We start from the raw sequence: 19,041 nt of genomic DNA on the forward strand, positions 1-19,041 counted from the left end.
AAACCTCCAGGTATTTCCCAACCTGGAGCTGGCAACCCTCCCTTCCCTCCTTCTCCCACAAGTACCTATGCGGTCAAGGCGATCGATGGCAACCGTTTCAAAAGCCCGCCTCATCATGGGGTACTCCTCCAGGACCTCGTTGAAGTTGTCCACCGAGAGAGAATAGAGACGGCAGTAGGTGTCGGCTCGGACGCTCGCGGTTCGTCGGCCCCTGGTCAGCAGGCAAATCTCTGGAGGAGACAGGAAAGAAGCTGAAAGCTGAAAGCGATCTGAGATGCAACCGGATCTCCTCTTTGGAACAGAGGTACTGGCCTATTGGAGTAGAAAAGAGCAAGAGTCCAGCAGCACCTTAAAGGCTAACAAAATTTCTGGCAGGGTGGGAGCTTTAATGAGTCACAGCTCACTTCTTCAGATACTGCTGTATCTGAAGAAGTGAGCTGTGACTCTCGAAAGCTCACACCCTGCCAGAAATTTCGTTAGCCTTTAAGGTGCTGCTGGACTCTTGCTCTTTTCTACTCCAATACGGCCCTTCCCCAGAACACATGAAGCTGCCTTATACAGAATCAGACCTTCAAGGTCCATCAAAGTCAGTATTGTCTGCTCAGACCGGCAGCGGCTCTCCAGGGTCTCAGGCTGAGGTCTATTCTCATCATCTACTTGCCTGGTCCCTTTAACTGGAGATGCCAGAGAGTGAACCTGGGACCTTCTGCATGCCAAGCAGATGCTCTACCGCTGAGCCACAGCCCCTTCCCCATGGCCCTTTCTTCACCTGGTGAAGAAAAAGAACTCAAGACAGCTATCGTCTAGGCACACCGGGCTCACCAATGAAGAAGGGGAACAGAGCAGGAATCCTGTGTTACCTTAGGGAATTTGGTGTGAGGGGATTGAGGGAAATATCCCAAGAAACAAGCTAACCCTATTTCACTATGCTGTGATTCTTGGGTTTAAGGAGAAGTTCCAAATGAAACTAGTCACTCTCTCCCCTTCTGACAGAAACAGCCTGTTAGTTCAGTAAAACTATGAGTGTATGAAACGGTTAAGGCCATTTACGCTTGGTAATTAGCAGCACGTTCCAGGCTGAAGTGCCCTGCATATTTGTTTTGAGTTTTTCACGCTGAACTGTCATTTAGGAAGTGACTGTGAAGCCGGCGCATACCTGCTTCGAATTTCTTAAGGGCCCCTTTAACGTGACCATTTGTGTTTTCTCCGCCCCTGCCTCAAAGAATCCCCTCAAGGAAGCATACAAAATCACAGCCGCGCATTTGCTAATCACAAACGGCGATTGCTAATGGCTATGCAAACAAAGGACCAAAGAAGCGGGCGAGTGAGGGAGCCGGCAACGGCTCTCCAGCATCTCAGACAGAGGTCTTTCCCATCACCTGCCTGCCTTGTCCTTTCAACTGGAGATGCCAGGGATTGAACCTGGGACCTTCTGCATGCCAAGCAGATGCTCTACCGCTGACCCACAGCCCCTCCCCTAAGCTCTTCAGGGTCTCAGGCAGAGGTCTTTCACATCACCTACTTGCCTAGTCCCTTTAATTGGAGATGCCAGGGATTGAACCTGGGACCTTTTGCATGCTGAGCAGATGCTCTACCACTGGGCCACGGCCCCTCCCCTAAATAACAATAAAGAATTACATGCAAACAAGCTTGAATCCTGTGAAGCAGTGAAGGCGAGGGATCAGCCAAGACCAAGGACAGAATCACACGGCAGCTGGCTCACGGGTGGCCATTTTGCATCCGTCCCCAAATGCCCAAAGCAAATTATGCCCCCCACCAAGCCTCCTCAGCCTGCCTCACCTCCGAAGTAGGAGCCATCCGAGAGCTTCATCTCTTTGTTGCCTTTGGTGAGGACGCTGACCACGCCGTGCTGGATGAAGTACATCTTCTTGCCGATGGTCCCTTCGCGGATGATGTAGTCGGCTGGCTGGAAGACCTCGAACTTCAGCTTCGTCAGCATGGCCGTGACGAAGTTGGGGTCGGCGTTGGCAAAGAGGGGCATGGTGGCCACGAGCTTACGGCAGTTGAAGTTGACTATCTCCTGGGGGGGCACGGAAAAAGGAGAAGGGGGGGAATTCAGGACAATGGAAGGAAAGAGTCATCGGCACAGCCCGGCATAGCAGATTTACCCACACAGACCACAGAGGATGAGAACATAAAACCTGTTCCATAAGGTTGCCAACCTCCAGGTAGCGCCTGGAGATCTCCCACTATTACAACTGATCTCCAGCCGATAGAGATCAGTTCCCCTGGAGAAAATGGCCCCTTTGGCAACTGGACTCTATGGCACTGAAGTCCCTCCCCTCCCCAAACTCCGCCCTCCTCAGGCTCCACACCAAAATCTCCAGGTATTTCCCAACCTGGAGCTGGCAATCCCACTGTCCCATCTGTGACTCTGTGGAGGGCTTACAACTCTCTTGGAAATATGCAAGATGTCAGGAAGATAAAGACAGTTTAAAACAAGAAGCCTAAAGATCTGTTAAAAGATTAAAACATCACAGGTTTGTTTGTTTGGCCATCAAGCTACAGCTGGCTTGTGGCAACCCCAGCTGGGTTTTGAAGGCAAGAGTCGTTCAGAGGTGGTTTGCCACTGCCTGCCTCTGAGTCACGCCCCTGTTATTCCTTAGAAGTTGCCCATCCAAATACTTTGCCAGGGCTGACCCTGCTGAGCATCTGAGACAGGCTAGCCTGGGCTATCCAGGTCAGGGCATTTTCTTTTTTTATATATATCTCCATAAAATACAGAAGTAGAGAAGGAAAGAAAAAAGAAATAGAAAACAAACATTGTTTCCCTATAAAAGCCCTTTTCAGACGGTGTAAGGGCAGAAAAATAAAAACCCATATAATGCACACACAAGTAATATACAAACATATCACCATGGTTGATCTTTACCAGGTTGATACTAACATGCACAATCTGTATGAGAGACAGCCCAGCGTAGAACAACTTGCAGGTATTCTACTTAGAGGGATTTCTAATTTGAAATTTATTATACACCCCATACCCATGGCTGGGCTTGTATAAAGTTATCTATATATGGTGACACATTTGTATATTACTTGTGTGTGTATTATATTGGTTTTATTTGACCACTGGTGTAGTTGTTAAGAGCGGTGGTTTGGAGCGGTGGACTCTGATCTGGAGAACCGGGTTTGATTCCCCACTCCTCCACGTGAGCGGAGGAGGCTAATCTGTCGAACTGGATTTGTTTCCCCACTCCTACACATGAAGCCAGCTGGGTGACCTTGGGCTAGTCACACTCTCTTAGCCTCACCTACCTCACAGGGTGTCTGTTGTGGGGAGGGGAAGGGAAGGTGATTGTAAGCCGGTTTGATTCTGCCTTAAGAGGTAGAAAAAGTCGGCATATAAAAAGCAACTACTACTCCTCCTTCTTACCATTTTTAAATGTTTTTAACCCTGATATAAGCGCCTTAAAATAAAAATATTTGTTTATTATATCATTTTACCTTCTCCACCCAACCTCGGGTACCCAGCTCTCTACGTGCATGTTCCACTGAACTTGCCACCCTGATTTCCACCACCCCCCACCCATTCAGAGTTCAACATCTGAACAGGACTCCATCCCCCACCCCTAACAGTGGCTACCCTTTGGATTTGCCAATGCGCCAAGTGTGTCTGGAGCTATGCTTACCTCTCGCAAGGGCTCGTTGAGCTCCTCTAAGATGCTGTCCTCGTCAAACATTTTGCCTTGGTAACGATGCTCGTAGTAGTCGTGGATCTTCTGCCGGAAGTCCGCAGGCAGTTTGTGAAAGGACATGTACTGCTCCACTTGCTTGTACTGGAAGAGGGAAAACATTATGTACCCGGGATATGGCTGGAGAGCACATCACACAACAGGTCTGAGCAGTGAGCCCGCACGGGAGACTGCCTGGAAACACCACCAGCAGCACCTCCACCCACACTGCCTTGGGCTCTGTGGTAGAAGAACAGGGGGATTAAAATGTATTCTAAAAAAAAGAAATATATTAGAAGGTGGAAGGGGGGCAACCACTGAGCAGGGCTGAAGAATAATGGAATGGGGCAGGAAGGGGGCTTTTTCTAAAAGGGACAGGGTTGTAGTCAGTTCCAATGAGAGCCAGTGTAGTGTAGTGGTTAAGAGCAGTGGTTTGGAGCAGTGGACTCTAATCTGGAGAACCTTGTTTGATTCCCCATTCCTCCACTTGAGTGGCGGAAGCTAATCTGGCAAACCGGGTTGGTTTCCCCACTCCTACACATGAAGCCAGCTGGGTGACCTTGGGCTAGTCACACTCTCTCAGCACCCACCTACTTTACAGGGTTTCTGTTCTGGGAAGGGGGAGGGAAGGCGATTGTAAGCCGGCTTGATTCTTCCTTAAGTGGTACCGAAAGTTGGCATATAAAAACCAACTCTTCTTCTTCAGTGTTTACTGTATGTATTACCCCCTGCTCTGAATCCATTATCTGCTCCTTTTGTAATTCCATTTTCCACATGGTTTATGACATATCATTGTCTGATACCTTTTTCTTTTGGCGCTGTAATTCTAACTTTGTTTATTCTGTTCTATTGTGTCATCTACCAGCTGTCTTATGCAGCACAATTCACAGTGTTTTACATCATGTCTTGCGCCTCAGCAAGAAAGGTGGGCTATCCAGTAAATAAATAAAAATAACTCTAAATCCACCATACGTATGTTTGCTTGATTTGTACACTGGAGTGTGGGGAAGAGATAAAAGGACAGATAATACAATAATGCAGGTTTCTAAATCAAATTATGTATTCACCAGATTGGCTGGTTGCCTGTCAAATCAAAAGCAAAGCTAAAATTCTATTTATAAGTCTTTTCTCACTTTGGGGAAGGGATATCGTAATCATCAATCTCATATGGAACAAGCAAATAATGCAAGTAATAAGGCACCCCCAATAACCTCTGTGGAAGAGAGTTAAATTCTGTTAAAAGAGATCAGGGGACATCCAGGCCCAGAGTGAGTTAGGCACAGATCTTTGGGTGTGATCAAATTAGTGTGCCCAACAGTTCAGTGGGCCTTTTAGCTTTTTCCTAAATTTAATCAATGTAAGCCAAGCACATGTCTTTACTTTTATTTGAATCATTGTAAACATTTAATTTCCAAGTCCAGCTTTGAATTTGTTTGAATAAAATGTCCAAACCACACCTGATTTATTCCCCCCCCCCAATCAAGTACAGTATTTCAGTTCAAGTATTTGGAACATAAAATGAACAAGGAACACTTTTTTATATTTGCCAAACATAAGTCAGAAGAAACTTGTTAATCACATCACACTCTATTTAGAGCACCAGATAATTCAATCAGTATGATTTAATTAATCGATGGCCTATTGCTAGCCCACCAGAGTAACTGGTTGGCCACTGTATGAGTATTAGGAAAGAGGACCACACCAAACCAGAGACAAAAAAAAGCAATTGGTGCAAGGGAAAAATGACCCCTACGCATTTTGCGTACGTTTTTTCAGGGGGATCTGATGAATAAAACATAAGATAAAATGTTGACATGTATATCTATGTAAGTTTAAAAGTTTATGCTCTATGGAAGGCCAAGAAGTCAGAAATTTTTGGAGAGAAACATGTTATTAAAGATGGACTGATGAAGATATGGCTTAGAAATAGAAACAGGTTGAGTCCTACACCTCCACGGATAATGTCGCCCACAGATACATATCTATCCAAGGGAGAGAAGACAAATGTAGACATGATGAAATATCAAGATATGCTGAATGAACAAGGAGAAATAAACATGTGGGATGAGATTAAGACGAGCAGAAATATTGGCTGGCTGACTTACAATCAAATGATCATGAAAATGCGACAGGATTGTTTACTACAAGGCAAGATAAGAAAGAACACAGAATTTGAAGATTTAATTAGCAAAGAAACAGATCACATTTTGGGGAAAATCTATAAACCGCTACTAAAAAATGAAACAGAACGAGAACAAGTTAAAACATGCAGGGTAAAATGGATGGAAAACTTCAAAAAGGAGATAACTTTACAACAATGGGAAAGACTTTGGACAAAGTCAATTAAATTTACGGCTAGTCATAATCTCCGTGAAAATTGGTATAAACAGTTTTATAGATGGTATATCACACCAATGGATATTTAAAAAATGAATGAGTCTTATGACAGCCGGTGTTGGAAATACAAAGATAAAAGATGGAACTTATTTTCATTTATGGTAGACATGCAAGAAAAGAAATTTTGGATACAAATTCATCAAGAAATGCAGAAAATTTTAAAAATCCCATTTCCACTGAATCCGGAAATTTTGTTACTAGGAATTGAACCTGATAATATGGACAGAAACTCCGGAGAACTGTTTGGATATTTGACAACGGCGGCTAGATTAGTATTGGCAACATTTTGGAAACAAGGAGACATTCCAGACTTAGACAAATGGCAACAAAAAATGGATGAATTTGTCGTGATGGCCAGATTGACCAGAAGGTTGAAAGAGAAGACGACTGAAGAATTCCCACAGAATTGGGAAAGCTATTTTTATTATGTTAAACAAAAAAGATAGATTGTTATCTAGATTTTTTACTTATGACAGAAGGAATTTGTACTCAAAATGTAGAATATAACGACAATGTACAAGATGTTTTCAAATCTAAGATGAAATAGACTCCCCAAAGGAGTATAAACTGTGTGAATGTCTGTGTATTTGTTTGTTTGTTTCCTGAAAATTATAATAATATATATATATATATATTTTAAAAAGGTTATGCTTTGAAAATAGTCTTCCGTAGAATCAAAGTAGTGTTTTTACATAAAATAGAGTTTAGGTAAAATCGAAATAGTGTTTTTGCGTATTCGGATAAAGCACTTGGTTTCTACCTGAAGAATAGTTGTATCTATTTTATAGACATGTTTTAAACTTATATAGATATACATGTCCACATTTTATCTTATGTTTTATTCATCAGATCCCCCAGAGAAGCATACGCAAAACGCATAGGGGTGATTTAACTATTAAACTATTTTTCCCTTGCACCAATTGCTGGTTTTTTTTGTCTCCATTTGGCCACTGTATGAAACAGGAAGTTGGACCAGACGGACCACTGGTCTGAACCAGCAGGGCTGTTCTTAATGTAATTTAATCAATTTCCCAATTATAATTTTTCCAGGAAGCCAACATCATTGGGAACCACCCTCAGATTAAAAAAAAAAAAAAAGATGACGGGCTAATCTAAACATTAAGACCGACAGTGTTGTGAGCGGCTAAGGGCATCCTGGCAAATAATTTTCTGCATGAGTCTCAAACTGAATACTCGCAAAAAACTGGGCCGGCTCTGAAATGCATGCATGCTTGGAAAAGGTTAAAAGTTTCCTCTCCTCTTGACAAAGACCCTGTCTGAATTAACACCCCCCCTCATGTCTAGCAAGTGACCTCACAGAGCCATTGTGAGGAGAAGACGGGGAAGGGGCAACTACATTGTCTGCCCGAGATCCTTGAAGGACAGGAAAACGGGGTCCAGCCACTGCTCTGTGCAGGACCAAGGCAAAGCGCACCACAGCAAAGGTGAGGAACAGCTCCAGGTACCTCTAGCAAGCCAGCCTAGCCACACGCCGCAGCACAAAAGGTGAATCCGGGCGGCTCACAGGCTACGTAAAATGCAGCTTCTTGAGAATCTTGGCTATTGTTCTAGCAGGTTTCTAGCCCTCATGAAGGGGAGGCTTGAAAGCGGCATGAACAACCTGGGCTGACGGATCAGACAGAAGTCAGGCCCCTGATACATTCCCAGTGGCTGGGAGAAGGCGGCAAGAATTATGTCCCGTAGAAATCACAGAATCATAGAATCACAGAGCTGGAAGGGACCACCAGGGTCATCTAGTCCAACCCCCTGCATAATGCAGGAAATTTGCAACTACCTCCCACCCCCCACCCCCAGTGACCCCTACTCCATGCCCAGAAGATGGCCAAGATGCCCCCCCTCTCACAATCTGCTTAAGGTCATAGAACCAGCATTGCTGACAGATGGCCATCTAGCCTTAAAAATCCCAGCCCCTTCTCATGGTGCCACAGAGACCTTGGCCAAATACCTCTGCAAAGATTGGCACACAACTCAGTTTTCCTTGGGTTCCCGTGCAATACGCCTCCAGTCTCCGCGAGAAAGGCAGGCGATGAAGTAGATTAAATTCCTCATCGCAGAATGACTCTTCCTATTTTAGCATCATCAGCCTCAGGTTATCTTCCGCTTCCTTTCGTATCGCTGAATGTGCACACAGTAATAGTATCAGAATCTTTGTACTAAGTCTTCTGCCTTCTAGAAAGTCTTCCTGGAAAGCCTGTATTCTGTGGGGTGGGTGTCATACAAAGCCCCCACCGGGGGCTGGAAGAGGCCGGTGGTCTTTGCAGCCGCCCCTGACAAACCGTGCGCAAGCCCTGGAACACGCAACGCATCTCCATGGCAGTTATGCACCGCAAAGGGGGAGATCAGCTTTTGGGGACACAACCCCTCACCACCTCCTCAGAAGAACACCCGGCTCACACTTTGCAAAACCGTTGGATTAATTAATGACGGGAGGGGTTTCCTCCGGGGCAGTCTGCCGCTTAAAGAGCTTTTAGCAGATTAATCGCCTGCTTTTCAGCTGATCAATTAATTTGCACAGATGGGTTGTTAAGTTTTTTGTTTTTAAAGTCTTTAATCTGTTTTACTGCCCTACAAAAAAAACACAACACCCCTCTGTCATTTGGGCAAGGAAGAGAGAGAGAGAGATGCACTCCCTTCCCCCCTTCAATTTAAGCCCCGTTGAAAGTTATGCTTTGCATATCCTGAGTCGCAGCGAGAAGAGCAGCTTCTCTGGGTGTTCGGCTGTCGGCCTGGAGATGCTGACAGGTGAGAGGGACTCGCTGGCCTCAACAGATTTCCCTGCCCGGGAAGGCAAGTGTCAAGAAGTCAAGACACCTTTTCTGTATCTAGTGTGCAGCAGCGGTTCACACACACACACCCCTTCCCCAGGAGACCGCTTCTAGCAGCAGCCTTGTGACAGGTAGTTCCAGGGCCTGTCAATTTGAAGCTCCCAGGTCTCTGCCCAACACACACAATTGTCAAAAAACAATTCGGGCAGAGGGAGGGCTGATTTCTTCCTGGTCCAGCCAGCAGTCACCCCCCCACCCTGCACAGTCCTGACTATTGTCAGCCCCTAGAGCACTTCTACAACTCCAACTGCTAAACTATTTTTCTGAATTAAAATCTGGGGCAACACTTCCGCATTTAGATGCCCTTTCCTTTAAGAATATGTAAGAGTTGGAACTGTGTTCCCCAGAGGAGGACCCTCCAGGGTTTCTGCCAGAGTTGCTGCACCAGACATGCCAGTGACTCACACAGGGAGTCAACAGGCAGCATCCTCTGAAAGCAGGTCATTGCTTTGCCTCCCTTCCAAAGAAATTTAACATCACTGTTTGGAGAAGGAAGGAAGGAAGGAAGGAAGGAAGGAAGGAAGGAAGGAAGGAAGGAAGGAAGGAAGGAAGGAAGGAAGGAAGGAAGGAAGGAAGGAAGGAAGGAAGGGCACACGGCAAATGTGATTACTAATCTGTAAGGGCTATTTTCAGAGTCAAAGCCGGCTTTGGAGAGTTGGCTAGGAAAGGTAACGGGTTGTACAAAGAGACACGAAGGATCAAAACACAAAATGGCTTGCCAGAAAAACAAACAGTGCTTTGCCAATTTCAGACACATTCAATAATGGGAAAAGGAGGGAAAATTCAGCGGACAGTCTTTGGTTCCTCACTCCTGTCGCCTGTGAGAGCCAGCACGGTGTAGCAGTTAAGAATCATAGAATAGAATCATAGAGTTGGAAGGAACCACCAGGGTCATCTAGTCCAACCCCCTGCACAATGGAGGAAATTCACAACTACCTCCCCCCCCACACACACACACCCAGTGACCTCTACTCCATGCCCAGAAGATGGCCAAGGTGCCCTCCCCCTCATCATCTGTGTAAGGTCATAGAATCAGCATTGCTGACAGATGGCCATCTAGCCTCTTCTTAAAAACCTCCAGGGAAGGAGAGCTCACCACCTCCCGAGGAAACCTGTTCCACTGAGGAACCGCGCTGACTGTTAGAAAATTCTTCCTGATGTCTAGGCAGAAACTCTTTTGATTTAATTTCAACCCGTTGGTTCTGGTCTGACCTTCTGGGGCAACAAAAAATGGGGGCAAAATGGGAGATGAGAGAACCATTCCCTCGGAGGAAGAGTGCGATAAAAATGTACAGACCACAGACAGCAAGGAGGGCTGTCTCATCGGCAAAGTTAGATGAGATTATCATTTTGTCCAAATCACAAACTATGATTTGCCAGAAAGAAACGGATAAAACAATATTTATCTCAAAAGTGATTTCTGACAACTAAAAGTGACAAATATTAATGAAGCTCAAGACAATGCATTCTCCTGGATTGAATAGGGATCTGGGATTCCTGTCTCATTACCAATGCTGATTTCTCCACGCCTACTACCTCTCACAGTAATGACCCAGTGCTTACACAGGGGACTACCTTTACCTTTTTACTACCCCTCTGCATATCACACCTAATCCAATCACGGCTGCTAATATCATTTACATGCTATTGGCATTTACCTGCTATTGGCACTGAGTGTCTGAATTCACTCTCCTCTACTTAAGGACAGATGGACTCGCATTCTGGCTGCATCTGAAGAAGTGAGCTGTGACTCACGAAAGCTCACACCCTGCCAGAAATTTTGTTAGTCTTTTAAGGTGCTACTGGATGCATGCTCTTTTTTATTGTCGAAGGCTTTCACGGTCAGAGTTCATTGGTTCTTGTAGGTTATCCGGGCTGTGTAACCGTGGTCTTGGAAGTTTCTTTCCTGACGTTTCGCCAGCAACTGTAGCAGGCATCTTCAGAGTAGTAACACTGAAAGAGAGACACTGTCCTTCAGTGTTACTACTCTGAAGATGCCTACCACAGTTGCTGGTGAAACGTCAGGAAAGAAACTTCCAAGACCACGGTTATACAGCCCGGATAACCTACAAGAACCAATGCTCTTTTTTACTGCTACAGATAGACCAACACAGCTACCCATCATAATTCTATCAGGTAAAAGACTGTTTGCCAACACTTGCATAGAGTTTGGAGGTCAGCAACGTCCCCAACCTATAGAAGAACATTTGAGGCTGAAAGCCTGGGCAGAAGGGTGGGCTAAACTGAGGCTCAACTGTACACACAGCATGCATGGTTGGACATGTTTACTGCTTCACGTTTCCATAATTTTTGGAGTTCGAACCAACGTTTACAAGCTTAAATTGCTCTCTTCAAGCAAAAAAATGTTCTGGTCCTAAAAAAAGGCAATAGAAGTGGCTACTAAGAACGTCACATTCCTCCGTTTGGGCTTGGAACAAAACGTAGCTGGCAAAGAGACGGGTGCACGTGGGCCCCACCCACCGCAGCGCCCACAGGTCCACCCTCCGTACCTTCTCCTGATACTGCCGCCGAGAGGAGTCCAGGGACTGGATGAGGGCCGTGGCGTGCCCGATGAACATGGCGTAGCAGGTGGCCCCCACGATCATGCTCAGCATGGTCAGCCAGATGTCGGTCATGCTCTCCGGCGCCTGCCGCCCGTACCCGATGCACAACATGTGGCTCATGGACTTGAAGAGGGCGAAGGAATACAGCTCGCTCCAGGAGTCGTTCTGGAAAGGCGAGAGAGAGAGAGACACTCAGTCTCATAGACGTAATAGCCGAGCCCCGCAGAGAGAGTTCGTTCACGTTCCCCCGAGCTCTGGATTCAGCTCGAAACCAGTCCGGACAGTCAAGAGAGCACAATACCGAGCTCGACGGGCCAGTGGTTGAGCTCCCCAGAAAAACAACTAAAGAAAAAGGGGGGAAAGAAAAAGGGGGAAAAAAGAAACAGCCCAAAAGCGAGGGGAAACCAAAGGGGTTGAGCTAAAAGCTGATAGGAAGAAAGTAGATTCCTTTGAAATGTGGAGTTGGAGGAGAGGGTTACGGATACCGTGGACGGCCCCAAAAACCCACAAATCAGTGGGTTATAGATCTAATCGAGCCTGAACTGACCCTAGAAGCGAAAATGACTAAAGTGAAGCTATCGTATTTTGGTCACATTATGAAAAGACAAGAGTCACTGGAAAAGACAGTCATGCTAGGAAAAGTCGAGGGCAGCAGGAAAAGAGGAAGACCCAACCAGAGATGGATGGACTCTATAAAGCAGTGGTTCCCAACCTTTTTTTGACCAGGGACCACTAGGATTTTTTTGTTCGGTGCAGGGATCCCAAGGTTCAAAATTAAAATTCTGAGAATTTGAAAATAAACTTTAATCATAACTGTTAGTTAAACATTAAACTTAGAATAATATTTGAATATATTTTTATAATAGATAGCTTTTAATTGAAAATATTAATTTATTATGGGTTTATAACTTTGTTTCACGGACCTTAATTTAGTTCTCGTGGACCCTGGGGGTCCATGGACCCCCAGTTGGGACCCAGTGCTATAAAGGAAGCCACGGCCCTCAGTTTGCAAGACCTGAGCAAGGCTGTCAAAGGTAGGACATTTTGGAGGACTTTGATTCATAGGGTCGCCATGAGTCGGAAGCGACTTGACGGCCCTTAAGACACGCAATGTAACAATACATAAATATACTTTTATTGTATAGTGTTGGGTATTTCTAGTTAGTGGGAGGGTGGCTGTATGGAAGAAAATTTTTGTATGGGCATTATAACTTAAGATTCTTTTAAATATATTTTGTCGTCTTGACCCAGGTGAGAGCCGAAAGCCATGTTATAGGACACAGGGACTAACTATAGTTTATATAAAGGCCCACAGAGTAAAAGGTAAAAATGTAATTTCAATTTAAAAAAATTTTAAATAAAAAAAAGTTTTCAGTTATATTGTTAATTAAGGTAATACTAATTGGATTTTTCACCCCTCTTTTTTTCTTCTTCTTCCTAAAGGCTTTTTAGGGTTGCCAATCTCCAGGTGGTAGAAGAAGATCTCCTGATATGACAACTGATCTCCAGCCGATAGAGATCAGTTCACCTGGCGAAAACGGCCGCTTTGGCCATTGGACTCTATGGCATTGAAGTCCCTCCCGAAACCCCGCCCTCCTCAGGCTCCGCCCAAAAAACCTCCCGCTGGTGGCAAAGAAGGACCTGGCAACACTAAGGCTTTTATTTTTTTGTAATCTTGAACAATGTTTGTGTATATGTCAGGATGTGTATTGTGAAATTGTATACGTACGGACCACTGAGGAAGAAGGCCAAAACGGGTCTGGCCAGATTTTGGTCATTATATGCATCAGCATCAATTGTGTATGTGTTTGTAATACTTGAAAACATTTATTCTTTGTGCTTTTTAGGAAGCCTGCATTTCAGGCTTTTAAATACAATTGTGCACACTATACAATAAAAGTATATATATATTTGTTGTTACATTAGATAAGTGTTTAGCTCAACCCCTTTGGTTTCCCCTGAACTCCACAGAAGCCGGCGACATACGGCCAGGTTGACAAATTTCGTGAACCAAAGACCTATGGAAGAGTTCCAAAAGAACTGGCAATTGTATTATGATTATGTGTCGTGAGATGTACGGTGATTTAAGAGTAGTCAGCGTTGCCAAGCAGATTAGAAGCTGTTATTGAATAATACGAGCTAACTGGTGTAAATGTAATAACATGAGAAGCATTTTCTTTGCTTCATTCGGGTAAATTAGACAACACTGCGTAAAAGATATATTGTATTTACATTATATAATTCACACTGTGAAAGGCATGTTAAGCATATTATATTTGCATCATATATTATAAATCGTACATTATAAATTAAGAGTTTCAAATTGAGCATTTAACAGTTGCTATGCAGATTAAAGACTGTTAAGAATAATATGTTAGTTAGCATCTATGTAACAACATGAAGTCTTTTTTTCTTGTTCTGTTTGAGTAAACAAAACATTGCTTAATCACATATAGCGATAGAAATAATAGTCATGTAGAGTATGAATATATATATGGATGGGTGGGTTTTTCCCCCTTTTTAAGGAGCTTTTCATTACCATAATTTGCAATTTAGAGCAGGGGTTCTTAAACTTTTTCCACTTGCAACCCCTTTTCGCCGGAGAAATTTTTACGTGACCCCGGGTATATAGGTATATAAAATAGGTATACAAATCAAACATTTACTGATAATGAATCATAAAGAAACCTTTTACAGTTGCCATTTTTTTTGCAAACCCATATGGCAGTGATGGCGAACCTTTTAGAGACCGAGTGCCCAAACTGCAGCCCAAAACCCACTTATTTATCACCAAGTGCCAATACGGCAATTTAACCTGAATACTGAGGTTTTAGTTTAGAAAAAACAACTCATACATTCACATATTTTGCGTTAAAAGAAAAACACAATAACAGAGCTTTCAATGATACAAACAACGTTTTATTGAAAGGTAAAAGTTTGCATTTGGCATGCATCTCTCCAGAACTCGTCCTCTGCTCAGCCACCGGACATTATTGTACATAAGTAAACAATTATACTGTACCTGAACCTCCTCAAGAAGTGCTTGAAACTGTCGACAATTCAGAGCACGAGCCATGATGTAATTCACCATTTTTGTGACATCTTTGCGGACATCGTCCATTTTTTTGAACGATTAATGTGATTTTTGCTGTTGTGTGCGTGCCGATAATTTGTCTACCCTTGGCTCATACTTTGTAAGTTTGAGAGCAACACATGCAGCACTCAGGTCATCTGTTAGCCTGTTTCTGGTGTCAGATTTGATATAATTCAAAGCTGAAAACAGCTGCTCACAAGCATAAGATGATCCAAACAAAGTAAGGAAAGCAATCCCAAGGGCTTTCATTGACTTAAAATTATTTGGCAGAGAATTCCACACTTTAAGGATTTCATTTTCAGAAATGACTGTGCTGTCCTTTGGCATCCCTTCTATCTTCTCAAGTGTTTCACGCAGATCATAGAATTTATTTTTCCAGACAGAGCTTTCTTGAAATTCTATTAGCTCCATTTCCAGATTTTCTAAATCTAACCAGTGTAGGCAAGAAAGATCAAGTTCTTCAAATTTGGCTTTATCTGGAGAAGTAAGAAAACACAGGGTTGTTTCCATCTTAGGGAACTGTAAAAATCTGTTACTGAAATTCACCTTTGCAGCTGCTACAATGCTAGAAAATTCCTTGTAGATTTCCTGATGGCTTGTAGGATTGTCTGCAAATGTTGTAGAATTTTCTAAATGCTTTTTTAGACGGGCGGGGCCCCAGACAAACTGAAGACAGGCGGGGCCCCGCAGCTCAGCTGAGAGGGGGCACGACAAGGTGCTCGGCCACGGCCTCCCCCGTCCAAACTGAAGACTGGCGGGCCCCCGACAAACAGCTGAGCTGCGGGGCAGCTCAGTTGAGAGAGAGGGAGGGCGCCAGCGCAGGCTTAGGAAGCATGGGCTTGGGGAGAAGGAGCACCGCCCTCAGCGCCCTCAACACGGCAACACGGCAAAGCCCTAGGCAGACGCGACGGGTCCGCGCGTGCCCACAGAGAAGGCTCGGTGTGCCGGCTGCGACAAGCGTGCCATAGGTTCACCAACACGGCCATATGGGGTCGCGACCCACATTTTAAGAAGCTTTGATTTAGAGTAAGATGGAAGGCATAAAATGATACAGATTCACTCAGAGAAATGTATGTTGAATAGGAGATTGTGAGTTTATTGCTTATTTTAGTCTATGGGGGTTACCGCACTTGTATTCCCAGCGATGTATTAAGAGTTTGAAAACATTATAAAAAATACTGTTCGCACTCTGTTCGGCCCCTTTAGCTGTGAAGACGTCTTCCAACCATTTATAAGCCGTGGTATCCAAAAACCCTTTTAAAGTGATGTTTTTTACAACCTTTTCAAACTCTTAATACATCGCTGCGAATACAAAGTGCGGTAACCCCCAATGTACAGTTGTATTGTGTGTAGTGTGTACTGATCGTTATGTATTTTGAGTCTGATGTTTTTGTGTTGTTTTGAAAATAAAATTTTATTTTAAAAAAGAAGACGCCAGCGACATACATTCACACATTCAGGAAGAAAACCCACAGAGAGAGTATCAGCTCTATCACAAATTGAACGCATGAAGCTGCCTTATACTGAATCAGACCCTTGGTCCATCCAAGTCGGTACTGCCTATTCAGACTGGCAGTGGCTCTCCAGGCACTCAGACAGAGGTCTTTCCCATCACCTACCTCCTGATCCTTTAACTGGAGATGCCAGGGATTGAACCTGGGACCTTCTGCATGCCAAGCAGATGCTCTACCACGGAGCCCCAGACCCTCCCCGTTCACTTAACTGTCTCCAAGCCTCAGAGCTGTGGAGAGAGGCTAGTAAATGAGACAGATGGGTTTACAGGAAGACCATGTAATGCAAGGCTAGGCTAATGCGGGAATGGCATTGCCTTGAGCAGGCAACCTATCTTCCACATCAGATCAGAGCCCACCGCTCCAAGGATCAGGCAATAAGTGATGGGAAAGACCTCTGCCCGATACCCTGGAGAGCCGCTGCCTATCTAAGTAGACAATACTGACCTCAATGGACTGATGGGCTGATGAAGCATAAGGCAGCTTAATGTACATCTGTGATACCTGGACTTTTGTGGTTGCTTGGAAGAACACAAGGACTGCCGGGGTCCTTTTCCCTTTCTCCTTCTGTCTGCCAGGAGCTCACTTTTCTTGTTTTCGCCTCTGCTAATGCCATGTCCAGGGGCTCCCCAAACAGCCTACAAATGGAGGAATGGCCAGGCAAGATTGAGAACCAGGCCGATGTTTCCCCCCCGCTTGATGCTTCTACCGTTGCCCCAGTGCCAAGTTGGCTACGAAAGGATCAGACAGAAGGGCAATCTTCAAAGAGGTTTTCTCTTAATCCATTCTTATCGGCCTGGGACCGATTAGGAACTGAGGATGCAAATTTGTCTGCCCTCGTTCGGGTTGCTCAAGCACAGAGGGAATGAATCTGGCAATGCCTTAAACTTCCTTTCGGAGGCCCCTTCAACCCCCCCGCTTGCTGCAGACGTCACTTGGCTTGCCTTTTCCTTCCGAGAGGACAGCTGCTATGGTGTAGTGGTTAAGAGGGGTATTCATGGGTACTAGTAAAAATGGATTCTAGTCATGATGCATCCCCATTCTCTCCAGTATCCAAAATGCATGCCCGTTATCTTAGGTGCATTGGAACACAGGCAGGATAAATGCTGCTGCAGCTGTCTTGTTTGTGGGCTTCCTTGAGGCACCTGGTTGGCCGCTGTGTGAACAGACTGCTGGACTTGGTGGGCTGCCTGGGTCTGATCCTGCAGGGCTTTTCTTGTGTTCTTAAGAGTGGCGGACTCTAATCCGGAGAGCCAGGTTTGATTCCCCACTCCTCCACATGAGTGGCAGACTCTAATCTGGAGAACCGGGTTCAATTCCCCACTCCTCCACATGAGCGGCGGACTCCACATGAAGCCTGCTGAGCGACCTTGGGCTAGTCACAGTTCTCTCTGAACTCCCTCGGCCTCACCTACCTCACAAGGCATTTGTTGTGAGGAGGGGACGGGAAGGTGATTGTAAGCTGGTTTGAGTCTCCTTAAAGGTAGAGAAAATTGGAGTATAAATACCAACTCTTCTTGTTCTTCTTAATACTGATTGTTTATTATTTTAAGTCCCTTCGAGTGAAACAGAACAGTAATCCCGTTCACTGGATTAGCCTCCGCCGCTCACGTGGAGGAGTGGGGGAATCAAACCCAGTTCTCCAGATCAGAGTCCACCGCTCCAAACCACCGCTCTTAACCACTGCACCACGCTGGCTCAATCCCTTGGCTGGGGATTAGAGGGCGGGCTAGAAATTGAAAATAAAAATAAAAATAGAAATGAAATGAATAAAAGAGACTGATTATTTGAAGGCCCTCGAAGGAACGTCACTCGAGAGCCCTGAGCAGAGGGAGATGCCGGCCCGCCCTCCGCTTCCTTTTCCTTGGTGAACCGTAAGGTGTGAACTGACTTGGCAAGGGATCCAGGAACAAAATCTGCCAGGAACAGACGGTTCAGACACAGACCAGCGAGTTCTTCCTCCTCTTCCCCCCCCTTCCTCTGTGGCGAGATCAGGAAAATATCTCACTGAGCTGCAGAGGAAAAAAGGACCGGCCTCAACCCCAGTGCCAACTGATGCCCGCAGCCAAGCCTGGGTTGGTACAGTATGGCTGGCAGTAGTCAGATCAGATGAGAGAATGACTGGAATCCCTGAGAGGACCCAGCAGGTGAGGAGCTGCTATGCCAGCAATGTATCCTGCTGCACTTGTGTCTAGAGCAGGAGTCCCCAACATGGTATCCTCGGGTGCCACGGCACCTGCCAGCAGGGAGGAGCTGTGGCACAGTGGCAGAGCATCTGCTTGGCATGCAGAAGGCCCCAGGTTCAATCCCCAGGGGCATCTCCAGTTAAAGGGACCAGGCAGGTAGGTGATGTGAAAGACCTCTGCCTGAGACCCTGGAGAGCCGCTGCCGGTCTGAGTGGACAATACTGACTTTGATGGACCATAGAATAGAATCATAGAGTTGGAAGGGACCACCAGGGTCATCTAGTCCAACCCCCTGCACAATGCAGGAAATTCCGAACTAACCCCCCCATTCCCCCAGTGACCCATATTTCATGCCCAGAAGATGGTCTGATTCAGTATAAGGCAGCTTGATGTGTTCAAGAAGAGTTGGTTTTTATATCCCGGTTTTCTCTACCTTTAAGGAGTCTCAAAACGGCTTGCAATCACCTTCCTTCCCCTTCCCCACAATAGACACCTTGTGAGGTAGGTGGGGCTGACAAAGTTCAGAAAGAACTGTGACTAGCCCAAGGTCACCCAGCTTTCATGCGTAGGAGCGGGGAAACCAACTCAGTTCCCCAGATTAGAGTCCGCCACTCATGTGGAGAAGCAGGGAATCAAACCCGGTTCTCTAGATTACAGTCTGCCGCTCCTAACCACTATACCACGCTGCATCTCCAGGCATGGCCTCGAGGAAAGACCTGGCTTTGGGAAGCAGAGACTCCCTCAGGAA

The 19,041-nt window shown here is 45.4% G+C and overlaps 1 protein-coding gene across 1 annotated transcript in view; it reads right to left on the reverse strand.

Moving 5' to 3' along the window:
• Positions 1 to 19,041, reverse strand: part of HCN2 (hyperpolarization activated cyclic nucleotide gated potassium and sodium channel 2) — a 65,523-nt gene that overhangs the window by 4,803 nt on the left and 41,679 nt on the right. The window contains exons 4-7 of the mRNA XM_056867618.1: positions 11,449 to 11,667; positions 3,654 to 3,800; positions 1,801 to 2,041; positions 66 to 230 (exon numbers count right to left, since the gene is read on the reverse strand). Of these exons, the coding sequence (XP_056723596.1) occupies positions 66 to 230; positions 1,801 to 2,041; positions 3,654 to 3,800; positions 11,449 to 11,667 (772 nt within the window). The remainder of the gene's footprint in view (positions 1 to 65; positions 231 to 1,800; positions 2,042 to 3,653; positions 3,801 to 11,448; positions 11,668 to 19,041) is intronic.

The sequence above is a fragment of the Euleptes europaea genome, chromosome 2, assembly GCF_029931775.1.
Source record: "Euleptes europaea isolate rEulEur1 chromosome 2, rEulEur1.hap1, whole genome shotgun sequence".
In the NCBI taxonomy this organism is placed as follows: domain Eukaryota; kingdom Metazoa; phylum Chordata; class Lepidosauria; order Squamata; family Sphaerodactylidae; genus Euleptes; species Euleptes europaea.